This window comes from Orcinus orca, chromosome X (assembly GCF_937001465.1).
Source record: "Orcinus orca chromosome X, mOrcOrc1.1, whole genome shotgun sequence".
NCBI classification, from domain to species: domain Eukaryota; kingdom Metazoa; phylum Chordata; class Mammalia; order Artiodactyla; family Delphinidae; genus Orcinus; species Orcinus orca.
This window is the reverse complement of record NC_064580.1, coordinates 19,045,772-19,066,034: the sequence shown is the minus strand read 5'-3', so window position 1 is coordinate 19,066,034 and position 20,263 is coordinate 19,045,772. Positions and strand designations below refer to the sequence as shown.

At 41.8% G+C, this 20,263-nt stretch overlaps 1 protein-coding gene across 1 annotated transcript in view; it reads right to left on the bottom strand.

Annotated features, from left to right (window-relative positions):
- The window catches only part of PHEX (phosphate regulating endopeptidase X-linked), a 198,819-nt gene that overhangs the window by 130,343 nt on the left and 48,213 nt on the right, over positions 1–20,263 (bottom strand). Inside the window, exons 6-11 of the mRNA XM_004283074.4 lie at positions 18,170–18,238; positions 15,311–15,427; positions 12,007–12,090; positions 10,632–10,777; positions 3,328–3,421; positions 1,040–1,168 (exon numbers count right to left, since the gene is read on the bottom strand). Coding sequence (XP_004283122.1) covers positions 1,040–1,168; positions 3,328–3,421; positions 10,632–10,777; positions 12,007–12,090; positions 15,311–15,427; positions 18,170–18,238 — 639 coding nt within the window. The remainder of the gene's footprint in view (positions 1–1,039; positions 1,169–3,327; positions 3,422–10,631; positions 10,778–12,006; positions 12,091–15,310; positions 15,428–18,169; positions 18,239–20,263) is intronic.

The window sequence follows — 20,263 nt, the reverse complement described above, 5'->3', positions numbered from 1 at the left end:
ATGGAAAAGAATCTGAAAAAGAATAGATATATATGTATGCATAACTGAATCACTCTGCTGTATACCCAAAACTAATACACTGTAAATCAACTATACTTCAATAAAAAAATTGTTTTCAACCCAATCAAAAAATGGGCAGAAGACCTAAATCGACATTTCTCCACAGATGGCCGATAGGCACATGAAAAGATGCTCAACATCACTAATTATTACATTATACTATATATATTATATATATAACTATTATACACATAACTGTATCACTTTGCTGTACACCAGAAACTAACACAACATTGTAAATCAACTATACTTCAATTTTTTTTTTTTTTTTTTGCGGTACACGGGCCTCTCACTGTTGTGGCCTCTCCCGTTGCGGAGCACAGGCTCCGGACGCGCAGGCTCAGCGGCCATGGCTCACGGGCCCAGCCACTCCGCGGCACGTGGGACCTTCCCGGACCGGGGCACGAACCCGCATCCCCTGCATCGGCAGGCGGACTCTCAACCACTGCGCCACCAGGGAAGCCCAACTATACTTCAATTTTTAAAAAAGTTGCTTATTTTGAAGAACAAAAAATAAATAAATAAAATTGGCAAAAAAAGAAGTTGTTAAATATATTACAAATCACTTCATCACTGGGTCTCCAGCTTCCTCATCTGTAAAACAAAGAAATCTGACTAGAAATCTCTACCTTTTGTAATTACAATAGTTCAAACATCCAATCCTAAAATTATTTAGGTCCTCTTTTTTCCTAAGCATTGACCTAACACATTTAATCTCTACAGGAGAAATTCTGACTCTTAAAGGCATGATTTCATGCTGTTTTCTCATTTCTAAATTTTCTTAATTTTCATGATAACACTCTACATTTGAGTTTGAGTTTTCAATTAATACGGTACTGCAGGAATTCCTCTTTGAAGCAAAGCTGTTCTCTAGATTCGTCACTGGAAGAGCTAGAAGGCTGATATTGGCCTGCTGACCATATCCATGTCAGATCTGGTTAACCGCCCTTGTTTTTATCAGCTGGGGAGCAGCGCTTACCACCTCCTTCTTGTCTTCCTGGAAGTGTACATCCACAAACATTTTTCCAACAACATAAGGGAGCGTACTTTCAATAAAGTTGACACACTTGTCCCACTGAGGCAACAAAGTTGTGGTACCCTGGATTACCTGTGGGAGATAATTGATCCAGATTGAGCTTCACTTGGATAAAACCAACGACTGAAAAAAAGTTCAAACAACCTGAAGGAAACTGTCTACAAAACACTGCAGGCCCCAACGCAAATACATGTGTCAGATAGTACACCAAAGGTAAAATCGGATGAAGAAAAGTATTCTGCTTGTCCCATTATATTTAAAACTAAGTGAAAATATTTTAAGAGTGGATAATAATGTATTCCTCCTTTCCTTCCAATTCTCCCCATTAAACAAAGGATTTGGACAATAGCATAGCTTTTCTGCAGTTAACAGGGATGAGAGGGGATGCTGTCCAAGTGTCCAGATGGTAGTTAACATCTACTGAGAACTAAAGTTCTACCAAGAAAGGTCTAACATCAGTAGGTGATCAAAGCTCCTGCCCAGTGAGGGTTTCCTTGCTCTGGGAAGTACATTCACAAGACAGACCAGGAAAATATGCCCACCATGAACAACCCAGGAAGCATATTTACATTGTGCCATAACAGAACACACTGGTGACCAAGTAAAAAATAGATGTAAATGTTTTTCTCATCTGTCCCAATTAAACCATTTCAAGAAAACACTTACAAACAAGTAAGGAAGCTCCAAAGCAGGACTTGGAGGGCTCAAAGGTTTACTCTTGGGGGATGAAAGCAAAGAAATAAATATCGTTTAAATTGCCCTTGCAGGTTGGGAGTCTGGAGCACTCAAAATGCAAAGTGAAGGCAGACAGCAAGGGACGGAGGCTCTGAGAATGGTGGCTGGAGGCATCCCTTGAACGATGTTAGATCCAGGTTGTTGGTTCAGAGCAAATGGGATTAACAATGAAGTTCATCTATTCTTCCTCTACTTTCTGATAACACAACCACTCTCAGAGGTAAGGAATGAATGAATCTATTTTTAAAACTTCTAGAGAACGAAATCCTACAATCTTCTTTGGCAATTCAGTATTACATTTAGCACTTTATGCTCAAGAAACATCCCTTCATACCTAACCTCAAATTTTCACAAACTACTTCTTACACCTCTCTATTCTCTTCACAGTGGGGGTAGAAAGCAGCTGGGTACCATCTTTTATGTGATCCATGGGAGTTAAAAATACACAGAGATACATATATATAATCTACCTTTTTTGTAACTTAACCCTTTGATATGACCTCAACATATATAGTTGTTTTATGATGTTCTCTATAAAGCTCAATACTCTAGTGACTTTAAGGGCCAAAATGTATCCAAAATAATTGTGCTACTACTCAAGAGTAATGACCCACTAAGAACTCTACGTATCACTTTCTCTAGTAACTAAAATGTCTGTTAAATGAAATTATAGCTTACAAAATTAGCCATTACTTAACTCCAAATTGAAATAAAATTAACTTAAAACATTTTTTAAAGTCACAAAATTCTTAAAATGTTAAAACAAAAAAAAGCCACAAAATCCTTAAGCCCTGTATTAGTAAGAGAATTACTCAGACAAAAGCCTCTGAAACAAAGAGTAACACCTATGTAAGTTAAGAGGAGAACAAGAGTGGGAGAGGAGCAAAGATCACAGAGCTGGGTGAGGAGGGGGAGAAGAAAAGTGTTTCAGGCAGGTGAGCCACTTCTCAGAGGAGACTAAACTTAGGCCTCTTTGGCCTAGTAGAATTCGGGTAAATTAAAAGACTGAAGATCAAGGTAGAGTTAAAGACAAAACTCTACCCCTAAATTAAAGATGAAACTTTACCATCTAATACTTATATCATGCATATTTTGAATATTCAGAATACTGAAAATGAAAGACAGTTACAAATATATCACTAAGAAATATTAAAATTATAATTACAATGACCCACTTAAAAACACTGGGGGAAAGGGGAATAAACTGATAAGAAGGGGAGAACGAAAACAACATGATGGTCCCAAGTATTGCCCTCAATATATAGCCTCATCAAAGAAGAGCTTGAGTGTACCTTACTGTATGTAAGGTTTACCTCAATAAAAAGAAATAAAGCCAAAAAAAATAGAGTTTGAGATGCAAAACTCCCTCTGTTTAAACAATTGAATTGTTTCATCCAATCCCTGAAGATGATTTTTATTGGATTGGTTAATATACAGACTGTTCCAGCAAGTGAAGTTATCCAGTGATGTAACATTGCAATCTTCTTAAAACGTACCCGTGAGAATTCCAGCCACCTATACTGAAAGCGCCTGCTTAGGTTTGGAATTCTGGAATAAACCATCCTCCACACCAAATAGTTGGCAACAGTCCTGTTAACAGAAAGAGAAGCACATTTGTTGTGTTGAATTTGATATGTGATGCTCTGCAGAACACCCTGGGAAAATCTGTTGGCAAAGCTCCATGGAGGGACCTCTTGCTCATACAAAACTGCAGAACTTTCACTTGAGAAATGACATAAGATGATACAGTGTCAATAAGCTCAACCAAAATTGGCTTGCTTTTCACCACCTAATACAGATAGATGATATGAAAATTCCAGCCCCAGGCCTCAGCGTGAACATTTTGCTTTCCCACTCTGGACATGGAGTCCACTGTTACCCAGCCTTTCATGTCTAGAAATTGTCAAGAACTTCCAATTATTAAGTGACTTGATAAAATGAAGATGAATTCTTACCTTTTGGAAACAAAATGCAATATATTGGCTAATACCAATTATCTAGATATGCACCCTGGTTGCAAACCTACTAGATGTGGGAGTTTGGGCAACTCACTTAAGCTTGCTGATTTTATCTTTGCCATACAATGAGAATGATCCCTACCTTATAGGGCTACTGTGAAGTTAAAATAAGTAACAAAATGTTTGACAGAGTAAATTCTAGTTTCCATTGCTGTTCACTTCCAAACATATGAACAACCCCATACACTCATGTAATGTCCATAATACATATTTTTTTAAATCTGTTACATTTTCTTAAGTGTTGCTGTTTTTCTATAAGCAAAACATGCCCTGACCTTAGAAGGATGTGTGATCTGAGTTAATTTCTAACTCAATAGTGATGATGAATTTTTAATGACCCATCCCCTCCCAGCTGTGCCATTACCATGGTGACCAATAACACACATTCCTGAGATGGCTCTCGGTCAGCCAGCCATGTGAGAGCAGTGTGACATGATGAAGGCAACTGGCCCGTCAAGAACAACCCACACTCTCATTTGCATGGCATCCTAACCCAGTGGACATGCACTCTTAGCAATTAAATTTATTTCAGCATACACACCCAAATATATGTATAGTCATTTTAATTTATATAGAGATATACTAATGGACTAACATATCAGGAATGTTTTCCACAAATATAGAAATAGACATTTTGAAAGATAAAATGAAATAAAGATATTTTCCAAAGTCCTTAGTTAATCCGTCAAACACTTTTAGTTAATTCTTCAAGACACATTATCCATACAGGATTAGGTTAATACAATGACAGTCAATGTAAATCAACATCTCATATGGTTGTCTTGACTATTTCAAAATATTTTGACCATATCCTTCCCAGATCTGGTTAGCACAGCATTGTTTTTTACCTTGTCAGCTGGCCAACCAAGATGGCGTAACTAGAGTGGGAGAAGGGCCACTTCTGCCATTTTTTTCCCATTCGCTTTGTGCTTATACTATTAGTAATAGCTTCAATTCCTGTTTCTCTACAAGAATTTTTTAAATCACTTGTCCATTTTGTGAGGATTAAACCAATAATAAAATTCATAAATCTACAGGTATATGTAAATGACCTGAGATTATTTTTAATATATGGAATAAAGACTAACCAGTGAAGGTAACACTGTCTTGCCTCATATGTGCCATGCAGATCAAATGAAGGGTCCGTGGCCATCTATATAGCAAAACTCAATATAGCCTAGTTATTTTTTCAATGGAAAGAATAAAGATATATAGAAGTTCTAAAATTTTCTTCTCAGACCCAGTGGATCTTGTTGAGGTGTGCACACTTCCCCTCGGAGACCACCACTCTCATTAGCAAAATCTAGCCCTTGTCCATGCTCTTTTGAGGCACTATAATAAACATGTAGTTTTAGGTCATTCCTTTGGACGTTTTGAGTTCATATCCCTAATCCTGAGCAAGACAAGAAGTGCTCACTGAGCACCTACTGTTGTCCAAGTATCGTCCCAGATGCCATGAGGAATGTAAAGAAATAGGAACTCATCACCTACATTCAAGAGAACTTAAGAGTGTAGGTGGGGGACAGGGAACTTCAGATTTCAGCTTGTTCACGAAAAATGGGTTTTTTAATTGAATGGGATACACGGTAAGTACATAAGGAACCCTTCTTTCATTCACTCATTCAGCACATCCTGAGCACCCGATATGTACTAATAGTTCTAGGTGCTGGGGAGATGGACAGCTGAGAAGGCTGTACCCCTGATCTCCTGGGTCTTTTAGCCAAGCAGGGAACCAGGCAAGCACAGAAATAATGATCTGTCAGACCCCAGCACCCAAAAGTGCATGCCAGACACTGGGCTGGGGAGAGTGCACACCTCAACCTGAGGGATGCGAGTAGGCCTCGGGAGAGGGACAGGGCTTGGGCTATGAAGGCTTCAGGGTGTGAAGCAGGAACATGAACTCTGGACAGGCTGAATAATGCAGGAATAGCTTCTGTGTTGGAGGGGATGCTGAGCAGGGCCATCACTCACAGAGCTATAGGCAGAAAGGCCAGCTACAGCAGGGAACACACAGGCTGCAATTAGGGTCCGAAATCTAGATTGTTAAAGGGGCAGAGCCCAACCCTAACACAAGGTCTGTATGTTCTTCAACCTTAAAATACTGCTTTTGTGGTATGAGAGCTGTGCTGGCTCCATAGGTAGAGATTCAAAGGAGGTCCATGGCCAGCAGATATGCTTACGTGAATTCAAAAGCTATTCCCTCAAGGGGTCTGTGATGAGCCAGATCAATTGGGGAAGTTGTTAGGATGTGGCCTAATGCTGGCGGTAAAAGAGGCAGCATGATGCAAGTATGTTGGGGTTTTAGATTTTTCGGCGTTTCCTGCTCCCTCAAAATCACACCGCTTAAGGCATCCCGTATTATCTATAACTCCCACAGCATTGCTATAGGAGAGATGTTATTGTACGCATTTTACATAAAAGGAAACTTGACGCCTAGAACCATTAAGTAATGCCTCATGATCCCATAATCAGTCGGTCTCCAACTCAGTAGAATCACCTGGGGAGTTTTAAAAGTCCAGATGCCCAGGCCACACCAGACCAATTATAAATCAGTATCTCTAGGGTGAGACCCACCATAACTATTGTTTTTAAATCCCCCCCAGCTAAGTCCAATGTGCAACCAAGTTGGAGAATGGGTGTAATAAGCAGTGGAGGCTAGACCAGACCAAGGTGTATCTGACTCTTAAAGCCTCTGCGCTTTTCCCCATGCCACACAGTGAGGGATTAACACCTCTAGTTCCACAAAGATTTCCTGGCCAGTCACAGAGACCCCAAAACACTCCAACAACCACACTTCAAAGAAATCTGTGGGTATGAAGAAAGAACAGTGTGTGAGGCCTTCATAGGCAAGGCATGACCGAGACAATAGCACACAAAGACCTCTGAGAGCTAGAAGACGGAGTTGGGGAAGCTCGCACAGTGAGGCAATGGCGCTGATGAGCTGCTCCAGCGTGCTATAAATACACTGACAGAATGCTGGGGAGCACAGCCTTGGAGTGCTAATATTACCACGCCAGGAACAGATCTGACCATAATGACTGAATTACTGACACTTAATGCTCAGATGCATCAAAAAACAAAACAAAAGTAAGACTCAGCAACAGTCCTTGAAAAATAACACATAATACCTTTTTTTTCAAAAAGCATTTTTAGCAGTATGGTAATTTCCCCAAATGGCAATAAATAAAGTAGAGGAAAGCAAAGCATCTCAGGAGAGAATCCACCACTAAGAGAGCAGCATGAAATCATTTCCCAAAGCCTCTGACTAGGAAGATTTTTTTTTAACATTTTCCTGCCCCTTGTTTGCAATTAGTGACAGCTTACATTTGTATTGCATTTAAGAGATCATAAAGACCTTTTTTGATCCTCATGACGATGCTTTGGGGTGGTTATTATTATTGTTCCAATTTTCAGATAAATAAAACAAAGGTCAGAGGTCAAAGGACTTCTAAGTATGGGTCAATTCCAGGACTAACATTTGGGTCTTCAGATTCCACAGCTTGCATTTGCTCCTGAGTCAAACCACCTGAGGTAAGCCAAACAGGTACCTCTTGAAGGTTCTCAAAGCCAAAGAGACCTTCCTAAATCCTAGAGGCAGCCCAGAGGTATGCAGCTTCACCATCACCTGAGAACTTGTTAGAAAATTCCTGGACCTCCCCCAAGATCTACTGAATCAGAAACTGTTGCCTCTTTTTTTTTTTTTTTGGGATGCACTGCACAGCATGTGGGATCTTAGTTCCCCGACCAGGGATCGAACCCATGCCCGCTGCAGTGGACGTGTGGAGTTTTAACCACTGGACCACCAGGGAAGTCCAGAAACTGTTGCCTCGAAGGCAACATCCAAGTTAATGCTAGTCCCATCACCCAACATGCTCAACATCCCCCTTTTCTACTCTTCCCTACCTGGAAAATTCCTCCTTATCCTTTGGGGTTCTGCTCCTATGTCACCTCCTGCACAGTGGGCATTGGGCCATCTGGTTAACTTTTAGAAATTTTTAGGAAGTATCTTCTATGTGAGAAGTACCATGCTAGGCCTTGAAGTTACAAAAGCAATTACAGGAGTGCCCACCATCAGATGCTCACTGAGTCATGGAGGTGAGGGAGAGGAGCAAACCAGAAAATTAGGTAAGTTCTTTGATATTTTGCTCCTAGGCACGAAGCTAGACTATATTTCCCAGCTTCTCTTGCAGTTAAATGGGTCATGTGGCTGAGTTCTGGTCAATGGACTATGGCTTGAAGTGACGCATTCCACTTCTAGGCCTTCCCACAAAACCTCTTGTGCAATCCTCCACTCTCTTTCCCCATCCACTGGCTGAATGGAGAGGATTCCAAAAAGCCAGAGGAAGGCAGAACCACAAGATGGAAGGAGGCTGGGTTCCCAAGTCCCTACTTGGAGGAAAGCTGCCTTACAGGGACACCCATGTTGGACATTCCAGGAGCACAGAGCACATTTTCATTGTACAAGCCAGTAAGAGTTTAGAGGTGCTTATTACAGTGATTGGTATGTCCTAATATAGTAACTAGGGAACCCAAGGGCACGTTTCCTTGACCACTCTTGTGCCACAACACAAGTGAGGATCAAAGATGATTAGCAGTCCAGAAACCTTACTGTGCCATGCAAATAAAGTGTTATCAAAATTCTCAAGAAGCATATAGTGTTTTGAAATCTCATAAACAAACACAGAATACAAGTTGTTTTTGAGGAACTGGTTGCTGAAGAGTAAACTATGTGACAGAGATTTGTTTTTTGTCTATTTAAAACTGAAGTTTCATAATATCTGCAGGTCATTTATGTTATGTACATAATGTCTGCAGTTCATTTTTCTATCTATATTTTCTTACACTATAGTTCACTATGTTTACATCTAAGTTATCATTTTGTCAAGAACCAGATTAATGTCTTCCTCCAATCATGGTCTTTCTTGGGCCCTTTGTCATGACAGGTCCTGCAATTCTAAAGTGTAATCACCACCAAAGAGATTATCTAATACAGTAAACCAAGGCCCAATCTATCCCCTGGTTGTAAATTATGCTTTTGTGGAAGTAAAATTAATACAATTTCCAAAAGTACCTACTAATTTACAACTGAAGATAACAGACACTAAAAGAAACCAACTCACTAGGTGCTGAAGGATGCACATACAGCATGGCAAACTCCATCTTTCAACAGAAATTACCTCCACCATTGAAAATGTGCTGAGTAACTCAATGGCATAGGAGTACAAAATCATTTGGGTCATATCTTATAGTATTACGGAGCTAGGAAGTACATATGAAAAAGTTTTCTAAAGCAGTGAGTCTCCCAAAAAACTAATCGTAAGATTCCTGGGATGCTTGTTAAAATACAGACTTCTGGGCCTCACCCCAGATCTACTGCATCAGCCTCTAAGGAGGAGGGCCCTTGGAATCTGTATTTTTACCAAGGGCCCAAGGTGATGCTGCTGGCATTACTGGTCCACAGACCACACTTGGAATAGCAAGGCTCTACCTCACAAAGAATCTGAAGTGAATTTATTATTTTTACTCTCCCTTTTCTGCATGTTTACTTTTTTGTATGCCTTCTTCAATGAACACATATTGTTTTTATCATAAGGAAACAGCATCTTAAAATGAACAGCTCTTCAAAAGTGTCTAAGTGTTTTCGTAGGTGGGGATGGATGCTAAATTTTATTCCTAGGACTTTTGCAGGTGCCTTTTTTCCAACACAACTCCTGGTAACATAGCCTTGTCTAAGTCCAAATAAGAAAGTATGATTTTTAATTATGGCCCGGCAATTAGCCTATTAAGCTGTCTTTGTCAACTATTTGACCTTCTTGCGCTTCATTTTCTGTAGTCAAATGTGAATGGCTTCATGAGGATGTAAAATTCTCTTTCCTGATCTAAAATATGACACAAGTGAACCCATCTATGAAACAGACTCACGACTGGTGGTTGCCAAGGGGAAGGAGGTTGGGGGAGGGCTGGAGGGGGAGGTTGGGGTCAGCAGATGTGAGCTTTTATATATGGAATGCATAAACAAGGGCCTACCGTACAGCACAGAGAACTATATTCAATATCCTGTGATAAACCATAATGGGAAAGAATATTAAAAATGTATATATATATATATATATATATATATATGTATAACTGAACCACTTTGCTGTACAGTAGTAATTAACACAACATTGTAAATCAACTATACTTCAATAAAAAAAATTCTCTTTCCTGGACATTTTTAGCATTTCCTTGTTTTGTAGTGCTAAAGGAACAAAGCAACAAATTCTAAAACATTCTTTAAGAAAAACCTGACAGTTCCTGAAGTTGTTTCATCAGTCCAATTTTTCTACAGTTCTCAGAGTGATCTTACGCCTTTTCAATACTGGTACTTTGGTTTATTGCCACAGAGTGACTTATTGACTTAAAAGAAACCAGAAAAAAACAGCAAAAGACCGAGAATGAACTGGGGAAAAACAAAGATGTTCATATAGAAAGCTCAGAAAATAACATCATTATATGACTAGTTCCCAAAACTAATAAACAATTTAGGCTTTCAGAGAGAAAATATGGAGAAAGACCAGAAATAAGGGGCAAAAACACTGCGTATTTGTTGTCATCATAGCAAATAAATTACACCAGATGATGGTTTCGGCCCATTTGTCACAAAGGGCACCATGACTTTCCCTAAGACTCTTTTGATGTAACTTTCTTTAAAAACAGTTTTCAAAGGACATGAGAGGGAAGACCTTATAATTTAAAAGGAAAAATAAAAGTCACAGTAAAATGCACAAAAAAGCTCTTACTTCTTCCTCTCAGAGCCTAATATCCTAAACAAATCCTTAAAGTACTGAGGGACACGGACCACCACATTCTCTGAGGGGCCGATGTCTTTCAGTTCGGGGTAGAGTCTGACATCAATGACCTTCTTGATGAAGCCCAGCCAGTCAAACTGAGGAGAGAGAGAAAAACAACATAGTGAGAGAACCCCTGGGGGGCAAGAATCAAGGAGAAAGGCAAATAGAGTCAGTTGAATGTAATCCATTGCTTGTGACTTCAGACCAAATAATTAAACATTCAACTGCTCAAATCTAGAAAATAAATTCCTGATCACTGCCACCCAGACCAGACCTACTGCCTGAATGGTAAATGCAATGTGTGCTCTGTACCGTCTGCATATGCACCACATGTGCGCGCACACACGCCCCCAGTAATGCGCACACTCGCTCCCCTGGCCTCTCCAGCACTCTCCCTGCCGCCTCCACTCTCCCCCTCCCTCTCTTCCTTCCGCTCCCTTCTCTCCTAGGCTCTCCCTCCCTCCTGCGCTAGCCCTCACCTCCCTTCTCCCTGCACTCTCCCCCACTCCCTACTCATTCACTCTCCTGTCCACACAGAGAGAGATGCCCCATTACATTTCTGCTCTTCCCTCTGGCATAGCCTTTCTTACACAGAGGGAAACAAGCAGCAACAAAAAGTAACATGTGTCCCCTCTTCACAGCATCACTATCTTGGCGTTCTTACCTGGCTACCCCAAAAGTCACCCCCAGTCTTCCCTTCTTTTCCTCCCTTGCCTGCCTCCACTATTGAAAAGGAAAACCAGTCACTCACCAGTCACCCCACCAGCCTAGCCTGTAGGTGGGGATGGCCATGTGCCCCAATCCTACTTGATAAGAAATAAAGGGAAGACACCTGGAAAGGCTTTGGTTTTTCCTGGTAGAAGAGTTACACATGGCCCATACTGGTGCTTCCACCTTCTTCCTGCTCTGAAGGCAGATGTGACATATGCAGCTGTGGCAGCCACCTTACAACCTTGAGTCATCAAACATGAAGTCAAAAAGCCAACACACTAAGAAGAGTGGAGCGGAAAGAAAGAACTTGGATCTTTGATAACATTGTGCAACAGCTAAACCAACACCAACAGCCGCCTATGTCTAGACTTCTGTCATGTAAGAAAACGGGCTTGAAGTTTTTAAGCCACTCTTGGAAAAGTTTTCTATTCCCTATGGCAGAAAGCATCCTGATGCACAGACAAGGGATATTTTATGTGATGACTGACAAAGATGATGATGAGCAAGAAGACCAATGGCAGGTTTCACGAGGCAAAATTTTACACACAGGTGAAACAGAATCGCTTGTCAAATGACCAGTTAAGATACAATTTCCTGGATCATTTTCACCAACCTGGGGAATCATAGCACTCAGTTGGGAAATGTTCATTTTGTTGTACATGGCCTCACTGGTTCGGTTTTCATGTGGAATCATTATCTGTTGGAAAGAGACTTTGGTTATTTTTTTCAAATGAACCATTTCTTACTGCATGACTACTTTCTACATGTGCCAAAACATCTGCATAGTATCATAAACTTTTTCAAGATTTTGGTGTGGTGCCGAACCTGGGAGAGAAGAAAAAAAGATATCACTTCAGGCAAGATTAAGAAAATAAAAAGAAACTTTGCTGTCCTGCTCAGTATGAAACACTGTCCTCGGTACAAAAATAACTACTCGAATCCCTCCCATCCCTATAACGCGGATGGACAAAACCTGTTACTGGCTCGGGCTTGACAGCCAAACTAAGGTTGAGCAATTGAGACAAACATCCCACCTTCACCTGTGGTGTCCAGGTAATGACCTCCATAGTTCATGGACTACAGGCCACCCCTTCATCCCTAGGGGAACATTCTCACTGAAGAGCACTAGACTATCTGGACACCACTGCCACCTGTGACCATTCTGTCAACAGCTCATTCCCTCACTTCCCCTCTTCCCTCTGGTTTCTCTGGCCTTGAGATTCCCCTGGCCCCAGTGCTAGGGGTAGGGGTTCAGTTATCACCCAGACATATTGCCAAGTCTGCATCTACAGCCCTGACTCTTCACACTCCTTCATTCCCAATACTTATGTTCTTGGCCATTTTGGCAACACCAAATCTAAGCTTCTAGCTTCTGCCATGTTTAGTCTGAGAAGAGCAACAACAATCATCTTCCTCAAGGGCCATCTTAATCACTCCCGTGGACAGGCAGTAGCTCCCCATGCCCCTGAGCACATCATGATTTTGCCTTAAGACCATCCATCATCTGATTCCCTTGCATTAAACTTGCCACCTTCCAACTCACACAGGACTCTCCTACCCTTGCACCCGTATCCATCAACACCACCCTCATGGTCTGAACCGTAATTCAACACTTTGCCTATGATTCGTTTTCTTTTTCAAGTCTTTCCAATTAAACTCCACTTGGGGGCTTCCCTAGTGGCGCACTGGTTAAGAATGCCAATGCAGGGGACACGGGTTCGAGCCCTGGTCCGGGAAGATCCCACATGCCACGGAGCAACTAAGCCTGTGTGCCACAACTACTTAGCCAGCGCTCTAGAGCCCACGAGCCACAACTACTGAGCCTGCACTCTAGAGCCCGTGAGCCACAACTACTGAGCCCACGAGCCACAACTACTGAAGCCCACATGTTGCATCCTCTGCAACAAGAGAAGCCACTGCAATGAGAAGCCCACGCACAACGAAGAGTAGTCCCCGCTCGCCTCAACTAGAGAAAGCCTGCGTGCAGCAATGAAGACCCAACACCGCCAAAAATAAATAAATAAATAAATTTTTTTTTTTAAAAAAAGCAAAAAAAACTCCACTTGGCTCTAATCCCAAGGGCCACGCCATCAACAAGACCTCCCCTTATGCACACATCCCTAGCTGGGAATGGCTGAATGCACACTTCCATGGCTGTGTTTACAAGAACTTTTTTTTTTGGCGGGGGGGCTTGACTACGTTGTCCTGTCTCCCCAGCTTTAGAAGTTTCCCTAGGATGACATGCCCCACTAATTTTTGAAGGTCCCTAGTGACCTGAGATGTAAGAGACATATATAAGCATTGCCGGCTGGCCAAAAACCCACACACCATGGATTTGTCAAGACAAAATCACAGAAGGCTGAGTGGCAGACATCTACCCCTCTTTTCTAAATGCTTCGGTGTCCTCAGCTTCTCTCTCCTCACACTCCACAGGAGAGACTTCCTATAACTCACAAGCACTCTCCTGGCTCTATTGATTAATAAATCATTGCCTCAGAGAATGTTCACACTCCTCCTCCCTCTACTCAGTCTTGCAGCTCCAGGCTGCAGCCCTTTGACTTCAGAGCTGTTTTCAGCTCTCTGCCAGCTACTCTCCCACCCCATGGATTTGTCACTTCATTTAACCTCTTGATAATTCCCAGTCTTGCCTCAGCCCAGCTGTTTTTAGTTCCCTTTTTGGTCCAGATCGCTGGCTCAAGGCAAGGCCTTTCCCGCTGTATCAGAGCTTCGGTCCAAATTAGATTGCTGGGTCTCCTATTTGCCTGGGAAGGGAATCCAGATGGCCTCTAGACTGGTTCAGAGGCACAGTCTTTGACTCCAGAACATCTGCAGCAGTCTTTGCGCTCTTCAAAGGTGACATGCAGGGATGAACTTTTTGCTCTGCAACTAGGGGTCTACAGAAAGATACACAAGTACACCACGGCAGCCAAGAGGCCAATTCCTCCTGACCCTATCAGCCTACTCCTCACTTCAACACCCCACCGCACCTCGCCAAACACAAAACCAAGCAACACTTGGACTCCCATGCACTTCAGGATTTTTACCAACTTCTGTTATAGAAGACTACCAACCTATATGCAACCACTTCTTGACAAAAGTATCATTTTTTTCACTACAGTGTATCTCCACAAGCAAATTTCACCATATTTGTTCCCTCCGGTCCTGGGAATGTATAGAGATTTTATTCTTTGTTCTTCTAGAAAAGTTATTCTTTGAACAAAGCTAACCATTTAGGATTTCTGATTATTCTCCCTCAAGTTTGTTCTTGTACCTTTTTGCCTCCACCATGAGCCTGAAAAAATTTAAAAGGTGACTTACACAGAACACAGTATATGACACAATGACATTCATTAGAGTGGGGCAAGAAAAGAATGAAAACCAGGGGTAGGTACAAAGTAGCACTAGAAAGGAAGCTAATAAATGCTTACCAGCCTGCCCTATACACTTTCTATATCAAATTATGTGTCCAGTATGGGTGGATAGACTTCCCAAAGCCCCTATCTTAGATCAGATTGACTTCTGAGTAGGAATGGTGTAAAGAGTAGACTAGACTAAAAATAACGTTCCACTCAAGCCAAATCAATAACGATTTATCAAATATATATTCTTCAGTTGAGGCCAAACAGGAGTTCCTCTAGGAAAACATAGAGCCTCTCCCTGCTGCTATTCTTTGGCCACAGCTGAGCAGCATGTGGACACTGAATGGGCTTCAAGCAGAGAGGTAGAAGGAATGAAGAGCTCTTCTTTCTGTCACGGTTTTTCTTCCTGTTACTTCCCAGAGGGGGATGCTATAGGTTCTACCTTGAACCCAAAGAACAATGCCACAGAATGATTTTTTAAAATATATTTTCATTCAAGATATATTGCCTTTAAAATAAAGAGAAGAAAAAAAAAACAGATTTTAGATTAAGATTTACCTCAGCTATCTTAATTTCCAACCTAAGCACCGACTTCATGTCATGCTCTGCTCGGGAGCTATTAGCTCCCAAAAGCACGGCAGTATCCACCATGAACTTGTAAAGGGCGTCCCGATACTGTAAGAGATAAAGAAGCAAGTGACCATGACATCAGCCTATTAGGAAGTATGTTTCAGGGACACGGAAGAGCAGAAACAGCAAGTGGAAATAAATGCCCTTCATTTTCACTCTGTACTCGAAGTATGGTACAGGCATCATGCAATACCAACCACCCACCTTCCACCTTGGGACAAAGAAGAATGATGGCTACTTGGGTACTGTTTCCATGAGACAGAAATGTCTGGCCACCAAGGATCAAGAGAATTAGTTTGCTGGCAACTAGCGATATTATGGATACATGAAACATCTACAAATGAGCCCAGAACAGAAAGTTAAAGGTCAGACTCCTCTTTTCAGGCAAGTGACACTTTAATAAAATAATGGGAAAGAACTGTCGCTAAAAGCAGGAGGCATGATCCATGAAGACTAATGGGAACTGTGATTTATTCTCTTCCAGCTCAATTTACCCACCTCCACACTAAAAACAAAAGACCAGTGATCGAAGCCCTATGTCTTTTCAGTTTTGTATGGTTTTTACAGAGTTCTCCTCACTAGCCCAGGGAAGAAAGAAGGGAAAGAAGAGAAGAATGATGAAGAGAAACCTAGCAAATATAGAATTTCCTCCCTGCATGTTCATAAACCCATTTTCAGGCTATTCACATACTATTGGAGAGGGGGACCTTACTTTGTGGGAACTAAGGAATTTTGTTGGGGGGTCACCTCTCCTTCCAGATATATTTGTGAGAACTCAATACACTGGGTATTAAACTGTTTCACAGTTATGCTATGGGAATAAGATTTCCTAATGTAACCTTGATTTTGCATAGCAAATGATGTTTATGATCTCGAGACCTGCATGGTGCTTAGCATATAGCAGGCCCTTAATAATTATTTGTTGAATCAGTAAGCAAGATTCACAAATAGTCTTAGAAATGTTTTGCAAATCTCAGTTCAATTCCAAAAATATTTATTCAATCAATACATATGTACGATATCTTGCTAGGCCTTCTGTGCACATGGGAGGTACAGATGAAAAATTAAATAATACTTGAGTCTGGTTCTCAGTGTGACCCTGTGAGGGAGATAAACACATCATTACTAACTGTAATACTAGCAAGACCAAAATGAGGTCCTTAATAAAGCTGCTAAGTGCTTAGAAACTCAAGAACTGGAAAATTCCAGCCTCAAGAAACCGGGGACATAGCAGTTAAAGGAGACTGGTTCAGAAGCGCTGAGGAGTCCTCCTGTGAGGTGTGCAAGCTGCTTTGTTGGGGGAAGAATAAAAATAGGTGAGACAGGGCTTCCCTGGTGGCGCAGTGGTTGAGAGTCCGCCTGCCGATGCAGGGGACACGGGTTTGTGCCCCGGTCTGGGAAGATCCCACATGCCACGGAGCGGCTGGGCCCGTGAGCCATGGCCACTGAGCCTGCGCTTCCGGAGCCTGTGCTCCGCAACGGGAGAGGCCACAACAGTGAGAGGCCCGCATACCAAAAAAAAAAAAAAAAATAGGTGAGACAGCAAAGGTGGTTTGGGACCAGGTCATGAAGAGGCCTTGAACTCCCTCCCTCTACAGAATTTAGAGTCTAGCTTGTGAGCAAAAGCACTCTGGGAGCTGTACTTTGAGAAGAGAACTTGTCAAGTGGTGGTGCTAAGGAGGCAATGGAATGAGGGGAGGAGGGAACAGCTAAAAGGAGACTTAACAGGGGTCTGCCCTAGGGCAGTAAGGACAGAAAGGAGGGACTAGGTGGAAGAGATACTTTGAAGGCAGAGTCTACAGGACTGACTGGTTACAGGACAGGGATAAGATTTCAAGCATGGCTGCTTGTAGGGTGGTGACCCCAGCAGAAACAGAGGTTCCCCAGATTGGCAAAAGTTCATTCTGTCCACTTTCAAGAAGGAAAACTCGCCAACCTTCTTCCATGAGTGTCCTCAGCCAGAAAGGTGCCTAGGATCTCGGCTAGCTTCCTGCCCTCCAGAGCCTCCTAGATATAGGCTTTCCTATCAGCAAAGGAGCAGGCACTTCCACTGTGAGCCAGCACTTCCCTGTCGAAGTTCCTGCATTCTCAGGCTAGGCCAGAAACCCGAGCACTCCCTGGTCAAGGTTCCCCTGGGTCTGAGGCTCCTCTGGAAGCTCAACAGAGGTTCCAAAATGAATTGAAAGTGTTAGGAATGAACCAGCTCTAATCCAACCTCCAGGAAACTCCTAGGTCTCCAAGCCAACCCAAGAAGTCGGACCAGATTTATCCCATCTGGTTCTCATTAACCTTAAATTAACCTGGGGCACCAGTTAAAAAAAGATTCCTGGGCCTCACTTCAAGTCTACTAAATCGGACTTTCCATTGCTGAGGCCCAAGAATGGACATTTACTAGAAGCTTCCCAGGTGGTTCTTAGCAGTACAATTTGGGAACCACTGGTCGACTGGGTGTCCACGCCCATGCTGCTGCAATATACTGTGAGCTCTCTGCACTTCTGAGGAATGGCTGCAAGCTCATTCTTTGGTTACTCAATTTGGGTGTGCTGTCTTCCCAGCTTGATCATGAGGGCACTGAGCACAGGGACTCATACAGCCTTCATTTTCAGACTTCCAGAAAACAGGGAGTGTCATTTATCTGCCGAAATGAAAGGCCTTTGCTTCCTACATTGGGAATATGGTCATCAAACACCCACACTGCTCAATTCTAGTAAAGAGTTGGGAATGTGAGAACAATTTATGAACCCAAAAATGCCTGACAAGATACAGAGTTGAATGAGTAAAACTTACAGACTTGGCTTCTGTGCTATTATCAAGGTAGTCTTCCCTCACGGCTAGGGAGAGCGCTGCTTGGTCCAGCTGTTGAAACAAAAAACAAAGCATTTGCTTGCACTGTAAATTCTTAGGTACCATGTTATTAACAAGAGTCATGAGATCTGCATACCAGCCATATTTAGAGCATGTGTTACCGTTACAAAAACAATTCAATGCAATCAGAGCTACATGCAAGTAGGCACTTCAGCAATGACTGTTATACAGTATCAGAGACCTGCCCCTCCTCCCCTGATTCATGGTTTCTAATCCTTTTGAGTTTCTAACAATACTGAATAGCATCAAAGCTATAATATTTGAGTTGGAAAAGGTCTTAGAGATTATCTGACTTTCCCCCTTATTTGGTGGGTGGAGAAACGAAATCCAAAGAAGTCATGTGACTTCCCCAAGGTAACACAGTTGGGCAGAGCTCAGAGAAGAATCATTGTCTTCCATCACCAGATCCACTATTCTTCTCACTGCAGTATTTTGCAAAATGCCAATCCACATCAAGCTGATTAACCAGACTGTGCACCTCCCTCTCCCTAAAATACTGTATTGCACCATTTTGGGGGGGAAAGGAATCAATAATAATTTTGTTTTGAGAAATCTTTGCAAACTTTAGAACCCTCTCTGGAAAGTTTAAGATAGGTAATAAAAATACAAACAATAATCAGACAACTATATATCTAGAATTATTATTATAGAAAAGTATAGCATAATTTCTTGAATTAAAACTTGCAGCACTGGGACTTTGCTGGTGGTCCAGTGGTAAAGAATTCACCTTCCAATGCAGGGGACGTGGGTTCGATCCCTGGTCAGGGGACTAAGATCCCACATGCTGCGGGGCAGCTAAGCCCATGCACCACAACTACTGAGCTCGCACGCCTCAACGAGAGAGCCCGTGTGCTGCAAACTACAGAGCCCAAGTGCCCTGGAGCCTGAGCGCCACAACTAGAGAGAGAAAACCCGCATGCCACAACAAGAGAAGCCCTCACCACAACAAAAGATCCCGCATGCCGCAACAAAAGATCCCGCATGCCGCAACAAAGATCCTGCATGCCACAACTAAGACCTGATACAGCCAAAAAATTAAAGAAAATAAATATTTTTAAAAATTAAAAAAAACTTTCAGCACCTTAAAGGCGATCAAAGGGAAGAATACAGTCTTTTCAGAAAATGAGCTACAACAATCAGACATCCATCTGCCAAAAAAAATGAATCTCAACCCACACCTCACAACTTGTACAAAAATTAATTCAAAATGGATCATAGACCTACATGTAAAAACTAACACTATAAAACTTCTAGGAGAAAACAGGGGAAAATCTTTGACCTGGGGTTAGACAAAGAGTTCTTAGACACCAAAAGCAGATCCATAAAAGAAAAAATAAATTGGACTTCATCATCATTAAATATTTTTGCTCTGTGAAAGACATTGTTAAGAGAATGAAAAAGACAAGCTACAGACAGGGAGAAAAATTTGAAAATCACATATATGACAAAGGACTTGTATCCAGCATATATAAAGAGTCCTCACAACTCAATAAGAAAACAAACAACCCAATTTAAAACTGGACAAAAGATCTGAACAAACACTTCACCAAAAAAAAAATTCAAACGGAAAATAAATTAATGAAAAGATGCTGAACATCACTAGTCATTAGCAAAATGTAAACTAAACCCACAATGGAACACCACTATACATGTACTAGGATGGCAAAAAAAACAAAAACAAAAAAAACTTATAATGCCAAGTGCTGGTGAGGCTGTAGAAAAACTAGATCATTCACACACTGTTGTTGGGAATGCAACATGCCAGAGCCACTTTGGAAATTGGTTTGACGGTTTCTTGTAAAATTGAACATACACCTACATGTGACCGAGCAATCTCACTTCCTAGCTATTTACCCAAGAGAAATGAAACTTACGCTCATGCAAAAACCTGCATGTAACTTTATTCATTATTGCCCCAAACTAGAAACAACCCAAATGTTCTTCAACTGGCAAATGGATAAACTGTGATACACAATGGACTACTACTCACTCATAAAAAGGAATGAACTACTGATA